General features: G+C 29.2%; 1 protein-coding gene and 1 long non-coding RNA gene across 3 annotated transcripts; both read left to right on the top strand.

Moving 5' to 3' along the window:
- On the top strand, positions 8,544 to 16,582 carry LOC109350207 (mechanosensitive ion channel protein 10-like). The gene is made up of 6 exons (XM_019591377.1): positions 8,544 to 9,303; positions 10,273 to 10,760; positions 13,374 to 13,497; positions 14,163 to 14,456; positions 15,264 to 15,466; positions 16,136 to 16,582. The coding sequence occupies exons 1-6, from the start codon at positions 8,602 to 8,604 to the stop codon at positions 16,407 to 16,409; spliced, it is 2,085 nt and encodes a 694-aa protein (XP_019446922.1). The 5' UTR covers positions 8,544 to 8,601; the 3' UTR covers positions 16,410 to 16,582.
- On the top strand, positions 18,147 to 19,574 carry LOC109350206. 2 transcript variants are annotated; one of them, XR_002108087.1, is made up of 3 exons: positions 18,147 to 18,260; positions 19,189 to 19,219; positions 19,518 to 19,574. It is a non-coding gene; the product is annotated as an uncharacterized LOC109350206 (long non-coding RNA). The 2 variants fall into 2 exon arrangements; XR_002108088.1 differs by having other exon boundaries at positions 19,189 to 19,235; positions 19,518 to 19,540.

The following is a 19,982-nucleotide window of genomic DNA, read 5'->3' as shown; positions in this document are numbered from 1 at the left end:
CTTAAGAAGACCAGTAGATAGTGGTTTACTAAACTATCTACCTTTTTTTAATTATAAAACATGGTTATTACAAAGCTAAAGGTGATCACTCCTTATTCATCAAATGAACATCCACAACTAATATTATTGCTTTTCTACTGTATGTGGATGACATTATACTTATTGGCAATTCCCTTTCTGAAATCAAACATATCAAATTCATTTTAGACCAAACCTTCAAAATCAAAGATTTAGGTTCCTAAAATTCTTTCTGCGATTTGAAATAGCTAGAAATAAAACTGGAATATCCATCAACCAAAGAAAATATGCCCTGAAGATCCTCTCTGACTCAGGGCTTCTTGGTTGCAAACCATCCTCTACACCTATGATTCCTAACACTCATCTCTATTAAGACTCATCTGATCCTTATTCCAATCCTCATGCTTATAGAAGGCTTATTGATAGACTCATCTATCTAGCCAACACAAGACCTGATCTTGCTTTCTCTTTAACCAATTGGCTCAGTTTATAGCCACCCCTACTATCACACATCACAATGCTGCACTTGAAGTCCTAAGATACATCAAGGGTGCTCCATCTTTAGGCCTATTTTATCCTAGTTCCTCTCCTTTACATCTCAATGCCTATAGTGACGGTGATTTGCTTCTTGTCCAGATACAAGAAGATCCACCACTGGTTTCTACATCTACTTAGGCAATTCTCTGATTTCTTGGAAATCAAAGAAACAAATGACAATGTCTAGGAGTTCTTGTGAGGCTGAGTACATGGTATTAGCTATTACTTCTTGTTAACTTACTTGGTTAATATATATGCTTTATGATTTACAACATCTATACCTTACTCTTGCTTCTCTTTATTGTGATAGCCAATCTGCAATTCATAATACTACAAACTCGGTATTTCATGAAATAACTAAACATATTGAATTAGATTGTCATACTAAAAGGGAAAAATGTGCAGAGGTTTGGTAAAACTTCCGCCCATCAAATCTACTCTTCAACTTGTAGATGCTCTCACTAAACCATTAGGACCTAATGACTACTCTTCTATCCATCTGAAGTTGGGGCTACTCAACATATGTGCCCCAACTTGTGTGTGTGTGGGGGGGGTGGGGGGGGGGGGATTAGATCACCAGAAGCAACTACCACAACATCAGAAGCAACTACCAAGGCACCACTAGGCTGCATCAACTCATCAAGTCAGGATCAATACTCCAACATTGATCATCTGAACAAGGAAAAGGCACAAAGCTACATCAATTGTATGTGTTCCATGAGGAAATCAGAACCAATGATGCATCCTAGCAGATACAACTTGCATCACAAGACTGAAATAATACCTACACAACTCCATGATGAAATCAGAACCAACAAAGATCACCAAGATTCACATCTTGGCCAGACAGATTGTGCACCAAAACAAGAGCAAGCTGTGCAACAATGTTAGATACACAAACACAGCCTTAACAGTATTGACTTGGGTTGCTTGTATTCTAAGCAATCCAACTAACTTTCATCTTATTGAATTTTTCCACGTGTACTTATTGTTTCCTAGGGATATTTTGATAGTTCATTAGTTTGTTATGTTAATTTTAACTTGTATAAATAGGATTAGTCACTCATCTTTGTAATTAATCAATTGAACAATTAAAAGAAGAATTACTTTTCATTTCATTCTCTATTTCTCTCTTTCAATCTCAATTCTCTCAAGTAAGAAGTGTTAATCATTTTATTTCTCATTCCATCCAAAACCGAGATAGTTTTCCTATGTAAAAGATGTTATCTAAAGTGTCACTATGTGTGTCATTCTTATATGAACTCAGAATTATAAAGTATTATTTGATCATCATTTTTTTTTGCATCGTCTCTCTATTTTTATGCACATTTCCATTTATTAATTTATATGATTGTGCAAGAATGATTATTTTTTCAATATACCTGATAAGAATATAATAACTTAAGCAAGGACAATTTCATCTTTTGTAAAATTGAATATGATGATGTAATTGTTGCTCCATGCATGTTGGCAAACTAGTGCATGTTCATACAAAAGAAGACAAATGACAAAATAAATGAGAGAATAACATGGTGTGAAATATTAAACTCTAATACTTATTTCTTTTCTAATTTGTAATTTATCTAATAATAATCTAATCTAACCTACACACATGATTATGATTCTATGATATTTTCTCTTCAAACAAATAAAAATATATTTTGTTCGAATAATTATTTAATTTCTATTGGTTTATTATTTATAATTATAATTTTTTAAATTAAAGATACTATATGAATGTCTAATTTTATTAAATTTAATACTATGGTTATAATTAATGACCAAAAGTTGTATTCTTTAATTTTATGCGTTACATGAAAATGACACGTACAATATCACGTTGGATAATATCTATTATATATTTTACACTTAATTTTAGAATAAGAGATTGTCATTGCATAAATTTTGAGATTGTGATTATCTATTTGAAGTATAATGAAAGGAGGACCGTTATTGAACAATAATACAAGTTATAGGATGGAAAATGCACATAAAAAACTGGAGAAAAATTTCTGCACAAATGAAAAAGAGGAGAAACCAAAATTTCAACTTATAATTTTGGGTGTCACATTACATATAATATCATATTAGACAACAACAACCACAAATATAATACCATTCATATATCTTTTATGAACTTATATTATTTTTCTTTATTACATGAGATTAGAACTATGAGGCTATTGGATAAATTGTATTCCTTCAAAGATTTGTTGTTTTGTGTGGAAGCTACTGAGAGGTAGATTGGCAACAAAAGATGAACTTATGAAGAGAAATGTTATTCATAGGATTGAAGATTTGAATTGTGCCATATGTCTGGATTATCCGGAGTCGATAGATCATCTTTTCTTATCTTGTACGTTTGCTCTCTATGTTTGGAAATGTTTTTATTCTTGGTTAAGAACTCCGATAATTATTCCCTCTTCGACTCTTGATTTATTGAAGATACATGAGTCTTCTTGCAAGAATCCAAAAGGGAAGTCCCTATGGAGGATGTTGTGGTTTGCAGTTCTCTGGTCAATATGGAATATGAGAAATGATATTATCTTTGGGAACAAGGAGGTGAGTTACACCCAAGTTATGGATATGATACAAATTAGGACTTGGTCTTGGTTCCTCTCTTATGTGGCACCAACTTCCTTAGTTTTTGAAAATTGGTGTGTTGATCCTTGGTATTGTATTAAGGACACAGATCACCTGTCCCCGTTCCTGTCCCATTTTCCTGTCCCGGTTAAAAAATTGATACTTCATTAAAAATGAAAATTTTAAAAACTTAAAGTAACATATGTGCATTACTTGGAAAAATCCTATTGGCTTGGGACATGGGGACACACTGATTTTGGGACAGGTGATCCCCATTCTTGTATTAATATGTCTTGTAACAATATTCGTCATTAACTCTTTTGTATTGGGTAGACACCCCTTGTGCTTCTTTAATACAATTTTGTTTCTTAAAAAAAAGGAACTATGAGGCTATTAATATAGCAAATATTTCAAATTGTCAATTGACAACATTAAGATGAAGAAAAACAAAATGTAAATAGAGCGTTTACATTCTCTTTGGCTTCCCAATGATGTATACTACACTTTTTTCTTTTGTTTTTTTAATGCTTCATGCTATCATGTGACATATATTGACTTTGATAATGATATTGCCATACACAAACGAAAGTTAGTGGGAGAAAAAGTGACTTGCAATTACTATATTTCATCTATTCTATGAAGACAAATTTCGAAGGGAATCATTTGATCATGGATATTTCTATCATGCCCATTAGAAATACTTCATTGTTGAAGCATTAAGATGTTATCACCTTTACCATCATCACAACTTTGCACACTTTATACTACCACTTTCTCCACCATCAATGATATATCCTAATTCAACTTGCAAAAGTTTGTGCTTATTTTTCCTCACATTGTTTTTATATATGTGGAGCTATTAATAAACACATGGGGGAGGTGCCTGATGCCCTTTTTGCAATCAACATGTAGAAACTTCTTAATATCTTTTCTCTAATCGCAAACCTCACTTATTTAGTATGATATCTACTTTATAATTGGTTGAACATTAGAATATAGTTCTATCTCTCCAACTCGTATCATTTTACTACTCATATGGGTATGATATCACACAGCCGTTATTTGAAATTTTCGAGTATTAGTTGATTAGTTACTGTATAGTCTATTTGACTATTGAACGATTTTATCTTTAATTCTATCCGACCCTCTCTTCAGAAGATTCTTGAATCTACTAATGTTAAATCTTAACTTTGGATTAATAGATAGATGAGCAAGAATTCAATTACTTATTTGGATTGAGGTTTTAACCCAATTTCTTGTCTCAACATGGAATTGAATTGCTTCTTCTCTTCCACTTTTTTCTATATTCTTCTTTTGAAACATGTGTAACTCTTTTTTACTTTTAATATATTTCATCATCTGACTGAAATGGATGGTTAAAAATACAAAAGGTTATTTAAATTGACAATTTTTGGCACATCCATAGTATTATTATATCTTGATACCCTTTATTAATTAATCATATTTTGATTTAATATTTTTCAATAAAAAATGTAAATAAATATTTGAGAAGGTTTGAATATCCTCCCCACTTATTTATTTGTTGTGTTATGCTACCTTCTGAATATATTTCTGTAATTGTTTTTATAGATTATTAGTACATCATTCATCATTTATATTTAATTATATTAACTTCTCAAAAAAATAAATAAAATAAATAATAATAATATATTGATTAATTATATATAAATTTTTATACCAACAAATATTACACTTTAATATTAATGTATCCTTCAGTGGTACAAGCATGTGGGCACTGTGTATCATCACTTTCTTACCCAACACAACTTGCAAATGTTTGTGCTGCTTTTTGCTCACATTTTATTATTTGTTTTTATTTCCTTTTGGATGTTGTTAATTGTTATGCCAACCTATATCACTATATTTAGAAAATTATAAATAGTCTATGTCTAAGTTTTGTAATATGGGAAAGTGGTGTTCTGATAGAGAGAAAAAAATGTATTGACCGATAATATAAGATTTTTTATACTATCATTATATTATGTATCATTCATATTTAATTATTATTGAATCCTAAATTAAAGTAATATAAATGAATGATAGGTGATATATTAATTGTATATAAATATTTACACTAATAATATTATAGTCTTTCATATAAGGCAAAATATCATAGAATTAAGTTTTACATTATATTTTGATTTAAAATATTAATTAGGAGAATATTAACAAGTATCCTTATCAGGATATTGCTTATGTAAGCAAAAAAATGTAGATTTGAATTTATATATATATATATATATATATATATATATAAGTGTTGACTTATTTCTAGTATTAGATTACTTTTTTTGTATTGGTTAAAGATTACTTTATTTGTATTTTTTAAAAGAATGTACTTGTTAGCTCAACCTTATTAACTAGGTTTCCTAGTCATCACTTATTGCTCAATTACTCGATCCACTTCTATATAACTTTATTTTTCCACATCTTCATCATTTCTAACTAGACTGAAGTACTCATTATTGAAATTAGATCTACTAGAAGATCTAGTCCTAAATAGAAATGATAATATGTGTTCCTCAAAAAAGTTTGACATATTTTAAACTATTTTTAAATAAATAAATTTATAAAATTATTAAGCCTACCATTTACTTCTCAAAATTCGGTACTAGACTCTTCAAGTATTAGAGAAAATCTCAACCCTTCATTTCTTGCCTTTAATCTTATATGCATTAGCTTGTTTTGCATGTTTTTGAACATAGTCCACATGTTTGCCTTCATTTATTGATGGATTTGTGTTCCTTTTTTAGAATAGAATCTTAAGTGAGAGTGAGTTAGTCTTAGTCATTACTAGGTTAAGCAAATAATCATATAAATATATGTCAACTTATAATGTCAAGAGATTATTTAATGATTATTTTTCTGTAATACATTATGATGAGAGTAAATGAAAATTAAATATATATTAACTTTATATTTTCTGACAAACGAGTAAAAATATACATAAAATAATACATATTTTGAGACAAAAAGATATGCTACCCTAAATGAGAGTGGCATTATAATTTCTTTAACAAAACAAGTATATTGTTAAATATTTATTATTAATGGACTCCATTGACTCTTTATAACATTGATGGGATATGCTATACCATTTTCTTGAGTATGTCAATAAAAAAAAGTTCCAAAGTGAAGTCAAGTCTAGCTACCACGGAATTTTACATTCGAAAATTCATAAACAAAAAATATTATTTACTTTTAATCAATAGTAAATAAATATAAGATAATAAAATAATAGTTACAATGTCTTATAAAAAGCAAACTATGAAGAAGAAAGAGGAGGTTGCAATGTTTAAGAAAGAAGAAATTTTGGTTATGGGATAATGAATATAGAGATGAGAGGTTGAAGGAAGGCATATATAAGAGCTGTAAGGAGAATCCAACTAGAAATTCAGATTCAGGAATTAAAAAATTAATCTCAAGCAAGAATGTGATATATCATCATAAAAATCTAACACAATAGAAGGTTAGCATTAGAAATATAAATAGTTAAATTTATATTTTAGATGTTGGCGTGACTTGATTTTCAGTGAAACATCATATAGATGATTTATTGGAATCGTCACTATGTTTTTTATGGTTAAAATATAAAAACTCTATATTAAGTTCAATTTGAAATATACTTGTCTTTAAATTAGAGATCTAAACTCAAGAGTCGATTACAAATCGGAGAAGATATTAGCACACTGTCTACTTATTATTAAACAATATCCAAGGTAATTGCATTAATAAAATATAGCCATGATTTATTTTATTAAAAATAAAACTAAAGTGTTAGGACACATATTTATCTTTTATAACTATATCTAACAAGAATTTATCTTACTTATATGTATGCTGGCATAGAGAATCATTAATATGTAGTTCTGGCTTTAAAGAAATTTGAGTAATAATGATTTGATTTGATGATTAGAAATTATTTTAATTGATTGAATGAGAATTAATAATAGAAGAGTTGTTGATTATTAACTATCTTCTCACTTTGATTAATAGTAGAGATAGTACATACAAGTGATTAAAATCATTTCTCGGCTTGAAGTAGAAAGCAAGATAGGATACATAATCTCACTATTGAATTCCTTACAAATAATTAAAATATTTTTTATTATTAAATAGTTTAATTTTAAAAGAAGGATTTAATAAACGGGGAGTTGGTATTGGTCATTAACCATCTTCCCACTTTAATAACCATAGTATAAATGACTACAATTGTTACTTGACTCGATGTGAAAAACAAGATACAACATGAGTCATAATTTCACTATGGAAATTCCAAAAAAAGTAATTAAAACATTTTAATTTTTATTATTAAACACTAATGGGAAGAGAATGAAAGGGAGTGAGAAAGATAAAATGCATGGGAAAGAATGGAAGAGAAATAGAGAGACAAGTGGCATTGAGGAATATTATACTAACATTGGAAATGATATAAATTTTGCTCACATGTCCCCATTTTGACAAATTTTTTTTGTTCCAGTCCAATAAAAAAGTGAAACTTCATTAAAAAAAATTAAAAACTTAAAATAACATAGGTGCATTACTTGGAAAAACTTTATTGACTTAAGACATGAGGACACACTAATTTTAGGACGGGTAATCCGCATTCCTTTTCTTCCCATCTCTGTGTGTGTTTCTCTATTTTTTTTTTGGAGTCTTTTCTTAATGTGTGCCCATGCATGTGGTTATACATATTTTCATTTCTTTTTATTGTTATTATTACTAAAAACATCTTTGAAACATTATTTTTTTGAGTTTTTTTTGGACGAACAAAATTGACTGTTCAAAAATCATAAAATTGAAATCCAATAAAGGATAAATACTATTTTTTCTTTATTTTTCCTATAACTATCATATATAGTGAATTATCAATATAATTATGAGTGTTATAGATTTATTAAATATAACCAACAATGTATTAAATAACTACACTAGAACTGGAAAATTGATGTTTAGTTAATTCTTTTAGAATGATTTATAATTGCTCATTTTCTTTTACAAGTTTAATTTTAATATATAACCTACAAAACATATTACATATATGATGACTAAAATATATCATAAAATTAATAGTGTTTATTAGTGATTGGCTTATAATTATAAATAATAAGTGTTACTATTATATTATGTAGGATATGACATCTAGTTTAACTTTGTAAGAAAATTACCACTCTAATTTTATTTATAAGCAAAGTTTTTTATGGATTTAGGGATATGGAAAAAATACACCTCAGCCAAGATGATTACTATTAATTAATATATATGCTATCACCTGAAAACTTTTTTACATCATCAATTCGTCATGCATATTCCTAATGTATATGTATGTAGGAGGAAAACTTGTATAAATAAAATTCATAAGTTTGAAACTTATATGATAGGATAGTAGTGCAAATTTTAACACCATTTTATTCATCAAAATCACTTTCTTTCGTCCCAGAAATGGAGAAAACTGAATCATCATCAGATCATGTTGTTCTTTTTGTTGAGCAAAATAGCCCTAAAGTTTCTTCTATAGACATTGAAAATGGCAAAAATGATGAGAAACCAAAGCACCCTTTAAGGGTAAAAACTCTTAACCGTCTCAGCTTTTCAAAACCCAAGTCCAGAATCCAAGAATACAACTACATACCCCACAAGAGAGTAACAATTTCTGAAGAAAATGACATTCAATTCACTGATGAAGAAGATGAGGAAGATAAATGGGATCTAGATGAAGAAGATATTGAAGAGGATGATGAAGAAAATGGTTCAAAATCTCACAAAAAGAGGAATTGTAAGGTTAAGTGGAGGCTTTTGTTGGAGTGGGTTTTGTTTCTTAACATATTAACTTGTTTGGTTTGTTCACTCATTATAAGTTCTATTAAGAATATTCATATATTGGGTTTGGAAATTTGGAAATGGTGTTTGATGGCTATGGTTACTTTTAGTGGCCGTTTGGTTTCTGGTTGGTTAACCGGTGTTACTGTTTTAGTGCTTGAGAGAAACTTGATGCTAAGAGATAAAGCCTTGTACTTCATTTATGGACTCAGAAAGAGCATCAGAAATTGTTTATGGTTAGGTCTTGTTTTGCTTTCATATTGGAGTGTTGTATTTGAGGATGTCCAGAAGAAAAATCATAACTTCATCAACAAGGTTTTTCAGGCAAGTAGTATTGTTGCATCAACAAAATTTTACAACTTTTTCTTATAACAAATCAAGTTAACTTTACCTTAATTTACATTTTTGTTTGTTTCTTTTATTTATACAAGAAGTGGTGAGTCTTAACATGACGATAAATATTGTTTGCCTCGTAAACTATCGTGGTTTATGGGTTTGAATTATGCAAACACGATTTATATTTACGAGTATAGAAGTATTTACATTTGTCCATTCTAGATCCCACTAGATGAATGAAGATCTTTGGTTCTAATTTATGTCTAAATCAATTAAAACTTGTTATTTTATTAAAAATAAGTTATAAAAACATAAATTAATTGTAAGGTTTTGGTTCAAGACGTGGTGTCTCACTTGTGATTCTTCACATACCCATTTAACAATGGAACTCCCTAGTAGTTGGAGGCTCCTCGGTCGCAGTCTGGTCCAACAAGTGGTATCAGGGCCGATGGTTCGGCTGGGACATGGTGGACTCAAGGGGGAGCGGACCAGAAAATGTGTGGTACCCACACTTGAGGGGGAGATTGTTGGGTTTATTCAAGTGTAAAGTCTCACATTGGATATGCGGGGAGGAGTGAAAGAGTTTATAAGAAGGAAATGCCCATGAAACTAATGCCTTAAGGTTTTGGTTCATGAAGTAGTGTTTCACTTGTGACTTTTCACTCTTCTCGTACCCACATAACAATGGAACTCCCTGATGGTTGGAGACTCCTGCATCACATAACAATTGTCCATTATAACACTGAATCACACTAATATAGTCTCATGTAATTATATTAGGTCACATCATACTACATTACAACAACCATAATAACCGTAATCGCATTAAGACAATTGTAACCATAATTTAAAACCAACACCATTTTATCTATTCACGAGTCTAAAAAACATTCCAAAATTGGAAGAACAACATTTTGTTGTCCAATATTTGATGTACATAAACATGACTATTTTCAGGCATTAGTGGCTGTGTTAGTGGCTGCAACCATATGGCTAGTAAAGATAGTGTTGGTGAAAATGCTTGCTTCTTCATTCCATGTCACAACATATTTCGACAGAATGAAAGAAAGTGTTTTTCATCACTACATATTAGAAACATTGTCTGGTCCACCAATGCAAGATGCTGAAGAAATATTGAAACAGCAACACCTAACAGGATCTAAGTCCATGCCAACAAGGTTTAAGGATACAAAGAACATGTACAAGTCAAAGAAATTTGGGTCAAGAAAGATTGATATGGAGAAGCTGAAAGAACTTAGCATGGAAAGATCAAAATCTGCATGGAGTGTGAAGAGACTTGTTAACTATGTTAGGTCTTCAGGTTTATCAACCATTTCAAGAACTGTGGATGATTTTGGTAATACTGAGTCTGAGATCAGTAGTGAGTGGCAAGCTAGAAATTTTGCACAAAAGATTTTCAAGAATGTTGCCAAACCTGGAGCCAAGTAAGTGTATTATCACTATTTCTTCCCTTCCTAGCTTTACACTTTCCCACCCGATAGTCCAATTCCTCTCCAATACTGATTATAACCAAAAATAAAAACTATAACTTATTTTATTAAAAAATAAATTAAAATAAGGATCGTTAAATTTTTATTTTTATCACATGTCATAATGCTAAAAGTTGTATATTCATCCAATTTTCTACGGCCAACATAACGGGTATATTAGAAAATGATTATCATTATGCACAATTTTTTTCCTCATATTAGATTGAATTAATTATGTTGGATATTGTTTTTTTAATAAAAAATTTATTTTCATTTTCTAGTAGACTTTCTTTTTCTAACAGTCTCTAGATTCGTGTGGAACAAGGTATTGAAAGAAAATTTATATAAAAGAACGCCTCAGACTTTATTTTTTGGTCGGGAATGAAATCCATTGAAAAAGAGTAAAAATTTTAGGAGAATAAATGATACTTCTATCCACAAATATCCAATTATATATTACTAATATGACACATTTAGTTTCTTTTTAATTATTATTTAAAATAACGGTAACTGAGTTGGATAGGATTGGAAGGTAAAAAAGTTGACCCAATTAACTTGGGCTAAATTGGATCATTGAGTTGTGGATTAACACGCTTGACTTATATATGTTTATCCTTACATATTTAATTGTGTATAAAATAATAATATTTTTTGACTTAAAGTAGATAATGCATTTAGTTGTAATAATTTATCCACTGATATAATTTCATTTGTTTAACAAAGTTTCTTCAATTATTTATTTATTTATTTAAAACACTCTTATACAAATGAGCTACTGTTACAATGCATATATCATTTTGTATTTCATTAATTTCATAATTTTTTCACCATATATATATATACATGAAAATAATTTACAGAGTATCAAATTATGCATTCATAGGAGTAAGAAATATTGAAAAAACTCTTTATGAAAAATGAGAAAATATGATATATTTAATCTTAGCATGATCAATATTTAGGATCAAATAAAACTTTAAAATTTAAAGAGTTATAAAATTAATTTGATCAATATTTAAAATTGGATTACCCTCTATTCCTTTCTCAATTTTAAGTTAGAAAATAATGATAGGTACATATCTTAAGAGTATATCACCTCCAACCTTCTTTGAGGTGTCATTATTGAAATATAAAAATAAGGTAATGGAAGGTATAATAATTAGATAATAGAAATTAAATAATTATAATATAATATGAATGGTCCTTATAATCATTTCAACCACACTTTAAGTTGTAGGTTCTTAATTCTTATAGTGTTCTGTCTGTTTCATGACCAGTATTTCTACCCTACACTATATACTAGATAGAGAAACTCAACTATAGTCATATTATTTGGATAATAATTTTTAAATAATATACTTGCAATTTATATATATCTTATTTATAAAACAAAAAATAAATAAATATTTTCTGATGCTATTTTGATGTTTATGAATGTTTTTATTAACATTGCAATAGTTTTTCAGTTATGTCAATGGGTATATATAAGTGTAAAGGTTAAATTTTAGTAGCTATAGCTTTCTTGTTGTAAAATTTAATTTTGAATTTGTAAGAACTCTGAATCAAACTTTTAAACTATAAGAAATCATTTTATGTGATTATTATTCAAATGCCTATAAACATCATCATGTATGTATTGTTCCTCCCACTAGCACTAGGTGTTTTGCTGAATGGTCCATTATCATCTTGGCCCTACTAATCACTATTCAATTCATATATTCACCCACAATATGGACATTAATGTTATCTTTGGTTGAGGATGAAATGAGATGAGAGAAGATAAGAAGAAAAAGTATGAGTAGATATAAAGCAATAAGAAAGATAATGAATTTTACGAGAATTTTAGTTATCCATTTCAAAAAAATCTAATTGTTTAAATCTATTTACTAATTCAAACTATTGAATTTTTTTAAAATTGATGATTAAGAGTATAATTATTAATTCCGACATCTTAACTCCCCCTTGAGACTTTCTATTGGGGGATCTCCATCCATGAGTTATAACATTTCTCCATGGGCTAAGTGAAAGAAGCATATAAGTGGGCTTGACACCACATCTTGACAAAAAACCTTAAGACATTAGATATATGGATCCATTCACTTATATGCTCTTTAATTCATCCATTTTACCCAATGTAAGACTTCTTCATTCACACTTGGAATACCCAACACTTTGTGAAAAGAGAATTGAGAGGAGACCCACCATAATTTTTTCTTTCCTCTCTACTTCTCTTGTCAACCAAAAAGAAGAAAAAAAATGTCCCCATTTTCTCCTTTAAATCCTTCCAACCAAATAGAGTGTAAAGTGTAAACTAAGGAAAATATATTAGGCTACGCCATGAATTCAACACCACTAATAACAATTAATTATTTTCTTTAAGCTTTAGTGTTTGACCTACTAAGTAGGAAATCATATGGAAACATCAAATTTTCAAGGTGGGAAATCATATTTAAGCATAAGAAAATATTTAAAGGATTCAAATATATATATATATATATATATATTAGGTATATCTATGTGTGAATGAGATCATTCAAATATGGATTTTTATATTCTAATTTGTTGAAGGTACATTGAAGAGGAGGATCTCATGAGATTTTTGAAGAGGGTTGAGATACACACCATATTCCCACTCTTTGAAGGTGCCCTTGAAACTGGAAAGATCAGTAGATCTTCATTTAGAAATTGGATGGTAAGTTTAAAATTTTAAATGTAAATTTCGACAACATTTTCCTACAATTACAGTAATTGCAACATGAACTCAATTACAATCGTACTCGTAATTTAAAACACTGAATTCTAGGAGTTCGAGTAATTAAATTAAAGATACTCCATCCCTTGTATTGCTCATATTTTGTGTTATTGTTATTTTTCTGGGTTTTTGAGAAACTTATTGATCTTCTTGGTTTTATTAAAAAAATAACTAGCAATTATTTTAGATAAGTTAGTCCAATACAATGTTTTAAATTATCAACAAGGTATTGGTTTAGTAGTATAAGGTCACGCTAGATTAATATGATCAAAAGAGAGTTCGATTTCTGGGAGTGACAACCACACACCTCGAAAGAGATTAATCCCTTACCTAAAGGATGAAAATATATATCCCTTATAGTACCAAAAAATACAATGTTTTAAACTACTGAGCCACATTTGTAGTTGCAGCCACCACAATATTGTAATTTCGGGATTTCAACTACAATGTTGTGACTGTATCGACAACATTTTTTCACAATCATGATTGTAATCACAATTTAAAATATTGTACACTACTTCAATAGTTCAAATAATTTAATTAACCATTAGATATTGATGATTAATTAATTAATTAATTAATTAACTAATGATTTTTTTGATCAGATTGGTGCTTATTATGAACGAAAATCTCTAGCACAATCACTAAATGATACAAAAACTGCAGTGCAACAACTTCACAAATTAGCAAGTGCAGTTGTGAGTGTAATAATAATAATAGTGGTGCTATTGCTGATGGAGGTGGCTACATTAAAGATAATACTTTTCTGCATTACACAAACAGTTTTAATAGGTGTTGCTTTCCAAGGTACTTGCAAGACTGTGTTAGAAGCTATTATCTTTGTCTTCGTCATGCACCCTTTTGATATTGGAGATCGTTGCGTCATTGATGGTGTTCAGGTTATTTATTTATTTATCAACCTTTACAAATTAAACATGTTGCTATATATATATATTCACTTAGTTAAGTTGCAAATTAAATGTTTATATATGCATATACCTTGTGTAATATGACATGCTAAAGTTACTTTATTTGAATGAGCTTTAAATTATGGTTGAGTTTGCGTTATAGTCATATCGACTTGATTTGTAGTTGATGCATTCCGCAACCATAAGTTAGTATGGTTGTGGTCAATGCGACAATAACTAAGATGTAGGGATCATATCGACCACATATGAACATAATTTAAATAGGAACCCAGATAAGAAGTAATGATGGTATCCGAGGAATAAGTATTGGCTAACTCCGAGTTAGCAGTCGTGGTAAGACGACGGAGGATGCAAACATTATCTGAATAATTGAGCATAAAACATCTATAGTTGTCTTTTTAAGTTTGTCGTCAAATCCTAGGACTCAACCCTAAACAGGTAATGGAAACTACCAAGCTGAAGTAGGATAGGGACAAAGGGAATTTCCGATGGAGCGACGAAATGAACATAATTCAAGTAGGAAGTAAGCAATGAGTTTTTTTAGAGAAGTATACTTGATTTTGGGATTGGATCATGCTTTTCTTACACTTTTAATACTATCATCTTCATCACACTAAGTCTTAAAAACTAATATTATAACAATAAAATTACTTCAATTATTCCACATGAATTTAATTATGTACATTATTGCTCTTTAATTCATCTATTTTTCCTCAATGTGAGACTTCTTCATTCACACTCGGAATACTCAATAATTATTGTGGTACATTCTTACAGATGATTGTGGAAGAGATGAATATATTAACAACAGTATTTCTCAGATATGACAATGAGAAAATCTACTACCCTAATGCAATTTTGCTCTCTAAGCCAATAAGCAATTTCTATAGGAGCCCAGAGATGAGTGATACAATTGATTTCACCATTGATGCTACAACTCCCATGGAAAACATCATTGCACTCAAGAAATCAATACAAATGTAAGTTCTCTTTTCCTTTCTATTTTCTATGTGCCTTTTTTTATATAGAGAATGCATTGTTTTAACTTTTAAGGATGTTGTTTAGTAATCGTGAGATTAAGAGTTCGAATCTATGAAATAGTCTCTCTAGTTACGGAAGTAAAATTGCGTACATCCATCATTCACATATCTCACTAAATAAGAGTCACATGTGAACCACTAGGTCTACCCTTTAATGTATTGTTTTAAATTTTGGTCATAGTTACATTATATATATTGTAATTGTGGAAATAATCGCAATTGTAAAGACTACTCACACTATAATAATATTATGCAAGCAATTGAAGTTTAGAGGTGTATCATAGAGTTAAATAATTTTTATTATAGAAAATGATATTGTTAATTGTTGGGTCATCCTTTTTTTATTTACACAATATTTGATTAAAACTCTAGAGTAAAAATAATGTTGTTATATTATATAGGAGAGAGATCCACTTACTCCAACAGTAAGTTTTTTAAACTTATTTTTCATCCTAGTCGTCAATTTTAGGGAAATCCAGTAGTTTTGATTAGTGAATAGATCTAAATCATCATATGTTCATAAAATTGATAATCGGAATAGAGTAAGTGAATTCCTCCTCTATTATATATACCTAATTAGTAATGAACAATAATATTATGACATGTTAGGTACATTGAGAGCAAACCAAAGCATTGGAATCCAAAGCATAGTGTGATAGCAAAACAAATAGAAAATGTGGACAAATTGAAGTTATGCTTATGTGTGCAACATACTATCAATCATCAAAACTATGGTGAGAGAAACATAAGGATTACAGAACTACTCTTGGAATTGAAAAAGATATTTGAGATTCATGGTATCAAGTATCATCTTCTTCCTCAAGAAATTCACATTACCCATATGAATATTAATGAAAATGGGAGAGTTTTGTTTCAATCATGAAGCAAATGGTGCTTTTTTCAATAATCACTTTAGTCAAGAACTTTCAATTATTTTCTTTTCAAATTTCAATTCTAATTTGGTTGAATTTGCATTAAGAAGTTGTATGGGATTGATTTATTGTGGTATACATTATTAATATTTGAATGAGACTTGTTGTTTTCTTTCTTTTCATACTTCAATATTATTGTATATTTTAAAGTTATAATATTTTACGTGTTTAATTATCAATAAGAAGATAGATTTATTAGATCTTTGTTATATAAAGAATATATGTTGATAATTGATTTTTTTGTCATTTTTAATAAAAGAATACAATGTTATATAAATCGTATGATATTGCATTGGCGTTTTTTAAAATATTAACAATTAACATGTGATGTTGCCGATTAAAAAAGTATGAAAGTGATTAGGATATAATATGTGAAGAATATAATAGAGTAAAATATAAAAATTATTTACGTTGAGGAGTTTATCAAATTCTTCATCATGGACCATATTTTTAGGGTAATACTCATGCTGAAGATGGTTAGATATATTTAAATATATAGTCTAGTATTTAAAGGAGATGAGTAAAAAAGATTATAAGTAAAAAAGATACATAATATTATTGTTTCAGATTTTGGTTCAAGATTTAGTGGAATTTTCTACTTCTTTTTCTCGATGCTTCTACAAGAACTTGTGGAATTTACTTGATCTCTATTATATACCAATATATTTTATTAAATCACTGTTAACGTTATATATGTTACTGAAAATAATTATAATTTATTAATTTTCTGAATGATAACAAATGTGAGCAATCAAAAAGTAATCTACTAACGGACATTGGTTTTCAAGTGGTACATATTTGATTCCTCTTAAGTAAGCTCAGACAGGAGTAATTTATATAAATTATCAATTACATAAAGACAAGAGTAAATTACACTTACACCTTCTAAGTTTTAGTGAAATTATATAAATTATCTTCATTTTTCTACACCTACACAAACCTCTAATTTTTATACTTTCATTATATTGACTACCCTTGCATAAGAAATAAATGTATTCTTTAAATAAAAAATGTGATAAATACAATTAAGTTAAACAAAACATGATATATTGTGGAAGCAAATCCAAATAATATACAAATTAATGTATCTTTATTATTTTTTGTTACAAAATGAATTAACAATTCTAAAGAATTAATATTGTTTAAATCGCTCCTTATACTATATCACAACGAACCAAAAATAATAATGATGTATTAAAAAATGGTTTGTATAATTTCACTAAAATTCAAAAGTGTGAGTATCACTAGAGAGTTAATTTATTTTATATAGCCATTTTTTGAATAAGATACTTTTTTTTTTGTTACAATTAAAGGTATTGTCACCAGTATCAGTAAAGAGTTAATTGATTTATGAGAATAATGTATCTCCTTTTACAAGGAGATAACTTATCTCCTCTAGCTAGTAAAAATGTGACATGTGTGTTATTTTGTTTAATTTTAAAAATATTTTTATAGAAAATGATGAAACATGACACATGTCATGATTTCACTGGCAGGAGGAGATAATGCATCCCTTAATTTATTTGATGATTGTAAATTTCAGCAAGTGTCCATTCTAAAACGGAAAAATTAACCTTTTTGAAAGAAAGAAAAATTGTGATATTTTTGTTAACTTGTATATTAAATGAAAGGAAGTTAGTTATGTATTTGGTGGGAAAGACAGAGAGAGGAAAATTAGGGTTAGAAAGAGAGGAAAATTAGGGTTAGAAAGAAAGGAAAATTAGGATTGGCGGTGATAGAGAAGTTCTGGATTCCATCTCTTCCCGTCCTTTGAGACGGTCCTCCTTCTCCTTCCTCTTCAGGTTCATAAATTTCACTCTTCTTCTCGTTTCCTTTGCATTAATTAGGGTTTGGATTGAAGCTAAATTTTCCTCATTTATGAACGATTAGAATTTCTTATTGCATTCCGGTTTAATTACCATTTTTTATTATTTTCCTTGCATTCCGCTGATTGAAGGATTTTTCAGAGGATGAGTTTGATTTTTGATTATATGATATAGGGTTCATAGGTTTGGATCCTTGTTATTCAATTTATTGGTGTTAGTTAGGGTTTGGAAATAGATTTGCATAAATTTGAAGCTTTGACATTTCTGGGGCAGTTTGTTTGCTTGGTGAATTGTAGCGTGATTACTTCAAATGGTTTGGGTTTCACATTCTTACTGTGCTGGTAATATAATTTTTGAAATGTGATTTGTATATGATGTCTGTTTTTTTATTTTAATTTATTTCGTTGTAATTTTTAGGTTTTGGAGTTTTTATTTACAGGAATTTAGTGTAGTTGATTAATATACTGGGTGCGTTCATCAACTGGTAACTTGATTTTGTCACCACAAAAGCATTAAAATTTGTAGATGATTAAAATAAAATCTACCTAATTACAATGAAGTTTAGTTGGGTTACTTGCTGCATATTATCCTAATTTTGATGTCCTCGCTACATCATTCTGGTTTTTTGTTGAGAATTTGAGATCTCTGTTTCTTGGCGTGTTAGTCATTATTATATATTTTTGAAATAAGGCATTATTATATAATTATGTCTCTAATAGGAAGCTCAGTTGGTAGAGCTGCGGTCTGCGAGATATGAAGTGTGGGCACCTGGGTTCAAACCGCAGCAAATGCACAATTCCCCTCTAACCCTTCCTTGTAAAAAGATTGCCTATATAAAAAAAAAGATATTATTACATAATTATTAATCTAATCCAATATGATCTTTTCCCATGTTTTATTGCAGGCTGAGCCTTGCCCAAGTTTTAATATACTGGGTGGGTTTATCAACTGGTAGCTTGATTTTATGTCACCAGAAAAGTTTTAAAATTTCTACATGTAAACTTTAACTGCTAGTAACAAATCAGAATGTTAAGTAGAATAAATTTTAATTGGGCAATGAATTAATAATGCATCTATTCTCCAAATTATGATGTTCTAATAGCATTTTAAGCTACCTCATTACTTGTCATCCCGGTTTTTATTGATATTTCTATTTTTGTTGGCATGTATGTTACTCGTTATTAAATAATATATAAATATTAATCTAAATTGAACTCTTATGTTTTATTTCAGGTTGATCTGGGTTTGAATCTAAACGTTTCTGATTTATTTTTTGAGACATGGAAGGAGTTCGTTTCTGGTCAAGTTGCTACCAGTATCGTCTGTTTTCAATCCAAGAAGTGCTTGATCTGCGATTCTCCATCCTCAGAGATTTTCTTCTTGTTTCCTTTGTTAATTGCACTTAGTGTTATGTTCTTCTTTAATGATCAGCTCAATGTACGCAATGGTAGTTTCTTCTGAGACAGGTTCTGCATCTTTAGTGCACTTATTGAAGTAAGAACTTATTCTTATTCTTTGGCCAAAACCTAAAAAGGCTATTTCTTGACAACTGTTACTTTGACAGTGCATCGGACACCATCATCCAATTAAAACTTGTGAAAAACCCACTTTTGGGGTAAGATATCTATCTATGATGGAGCACTTGTGTCTTGTATAACAATGTTCTTCTGTTTTAGTTTTACTAAAATTTGACTCAAT

This window comes from Lupinus angustifolius, chromosome LG06, assembly GCF_001865875.1.
Source record: "Lupinus angustifolius cultivar Tanjil chromosome LG06, LupAngTanjil_v1.0, whole genome shotgun sequence".
Lineage (NCBI taxonomy): Eukaryota > Viridiplantae > Streptophyta > Magnoliopsida > Fabales > Fabaceae > Lupinus > Lupinus angustifolius.
The sequence above is the reverse complement of the archived record's forward strand: the minus strand, read 5'-3'. Positions and strand labels throughout refer to the sequence as shown.

Coding starts and splice junctions, on each gene's coding strand:
- LOC109350207 (XM_019591377.1), top strand. CDS start 8,602: ATGGAGAAAACTGAATCATCATCAGATCATGTTGTTCTTTTTGTTGAG. Junction 9,304..10,272: donor TCATCAACAAGGTTTTTCAG/GCAAGTAGTATT, acceptor GACTATTTTCAG/GCATTAGTGGCTGTGTTAGT. Junction 10,761..13,373: donor GTTGCCAAACCTGGAGCCAA/GTAAGTGTATTA, acceptor AATTTGTTGAAG/GTACATTGAAGAGGAGGATC.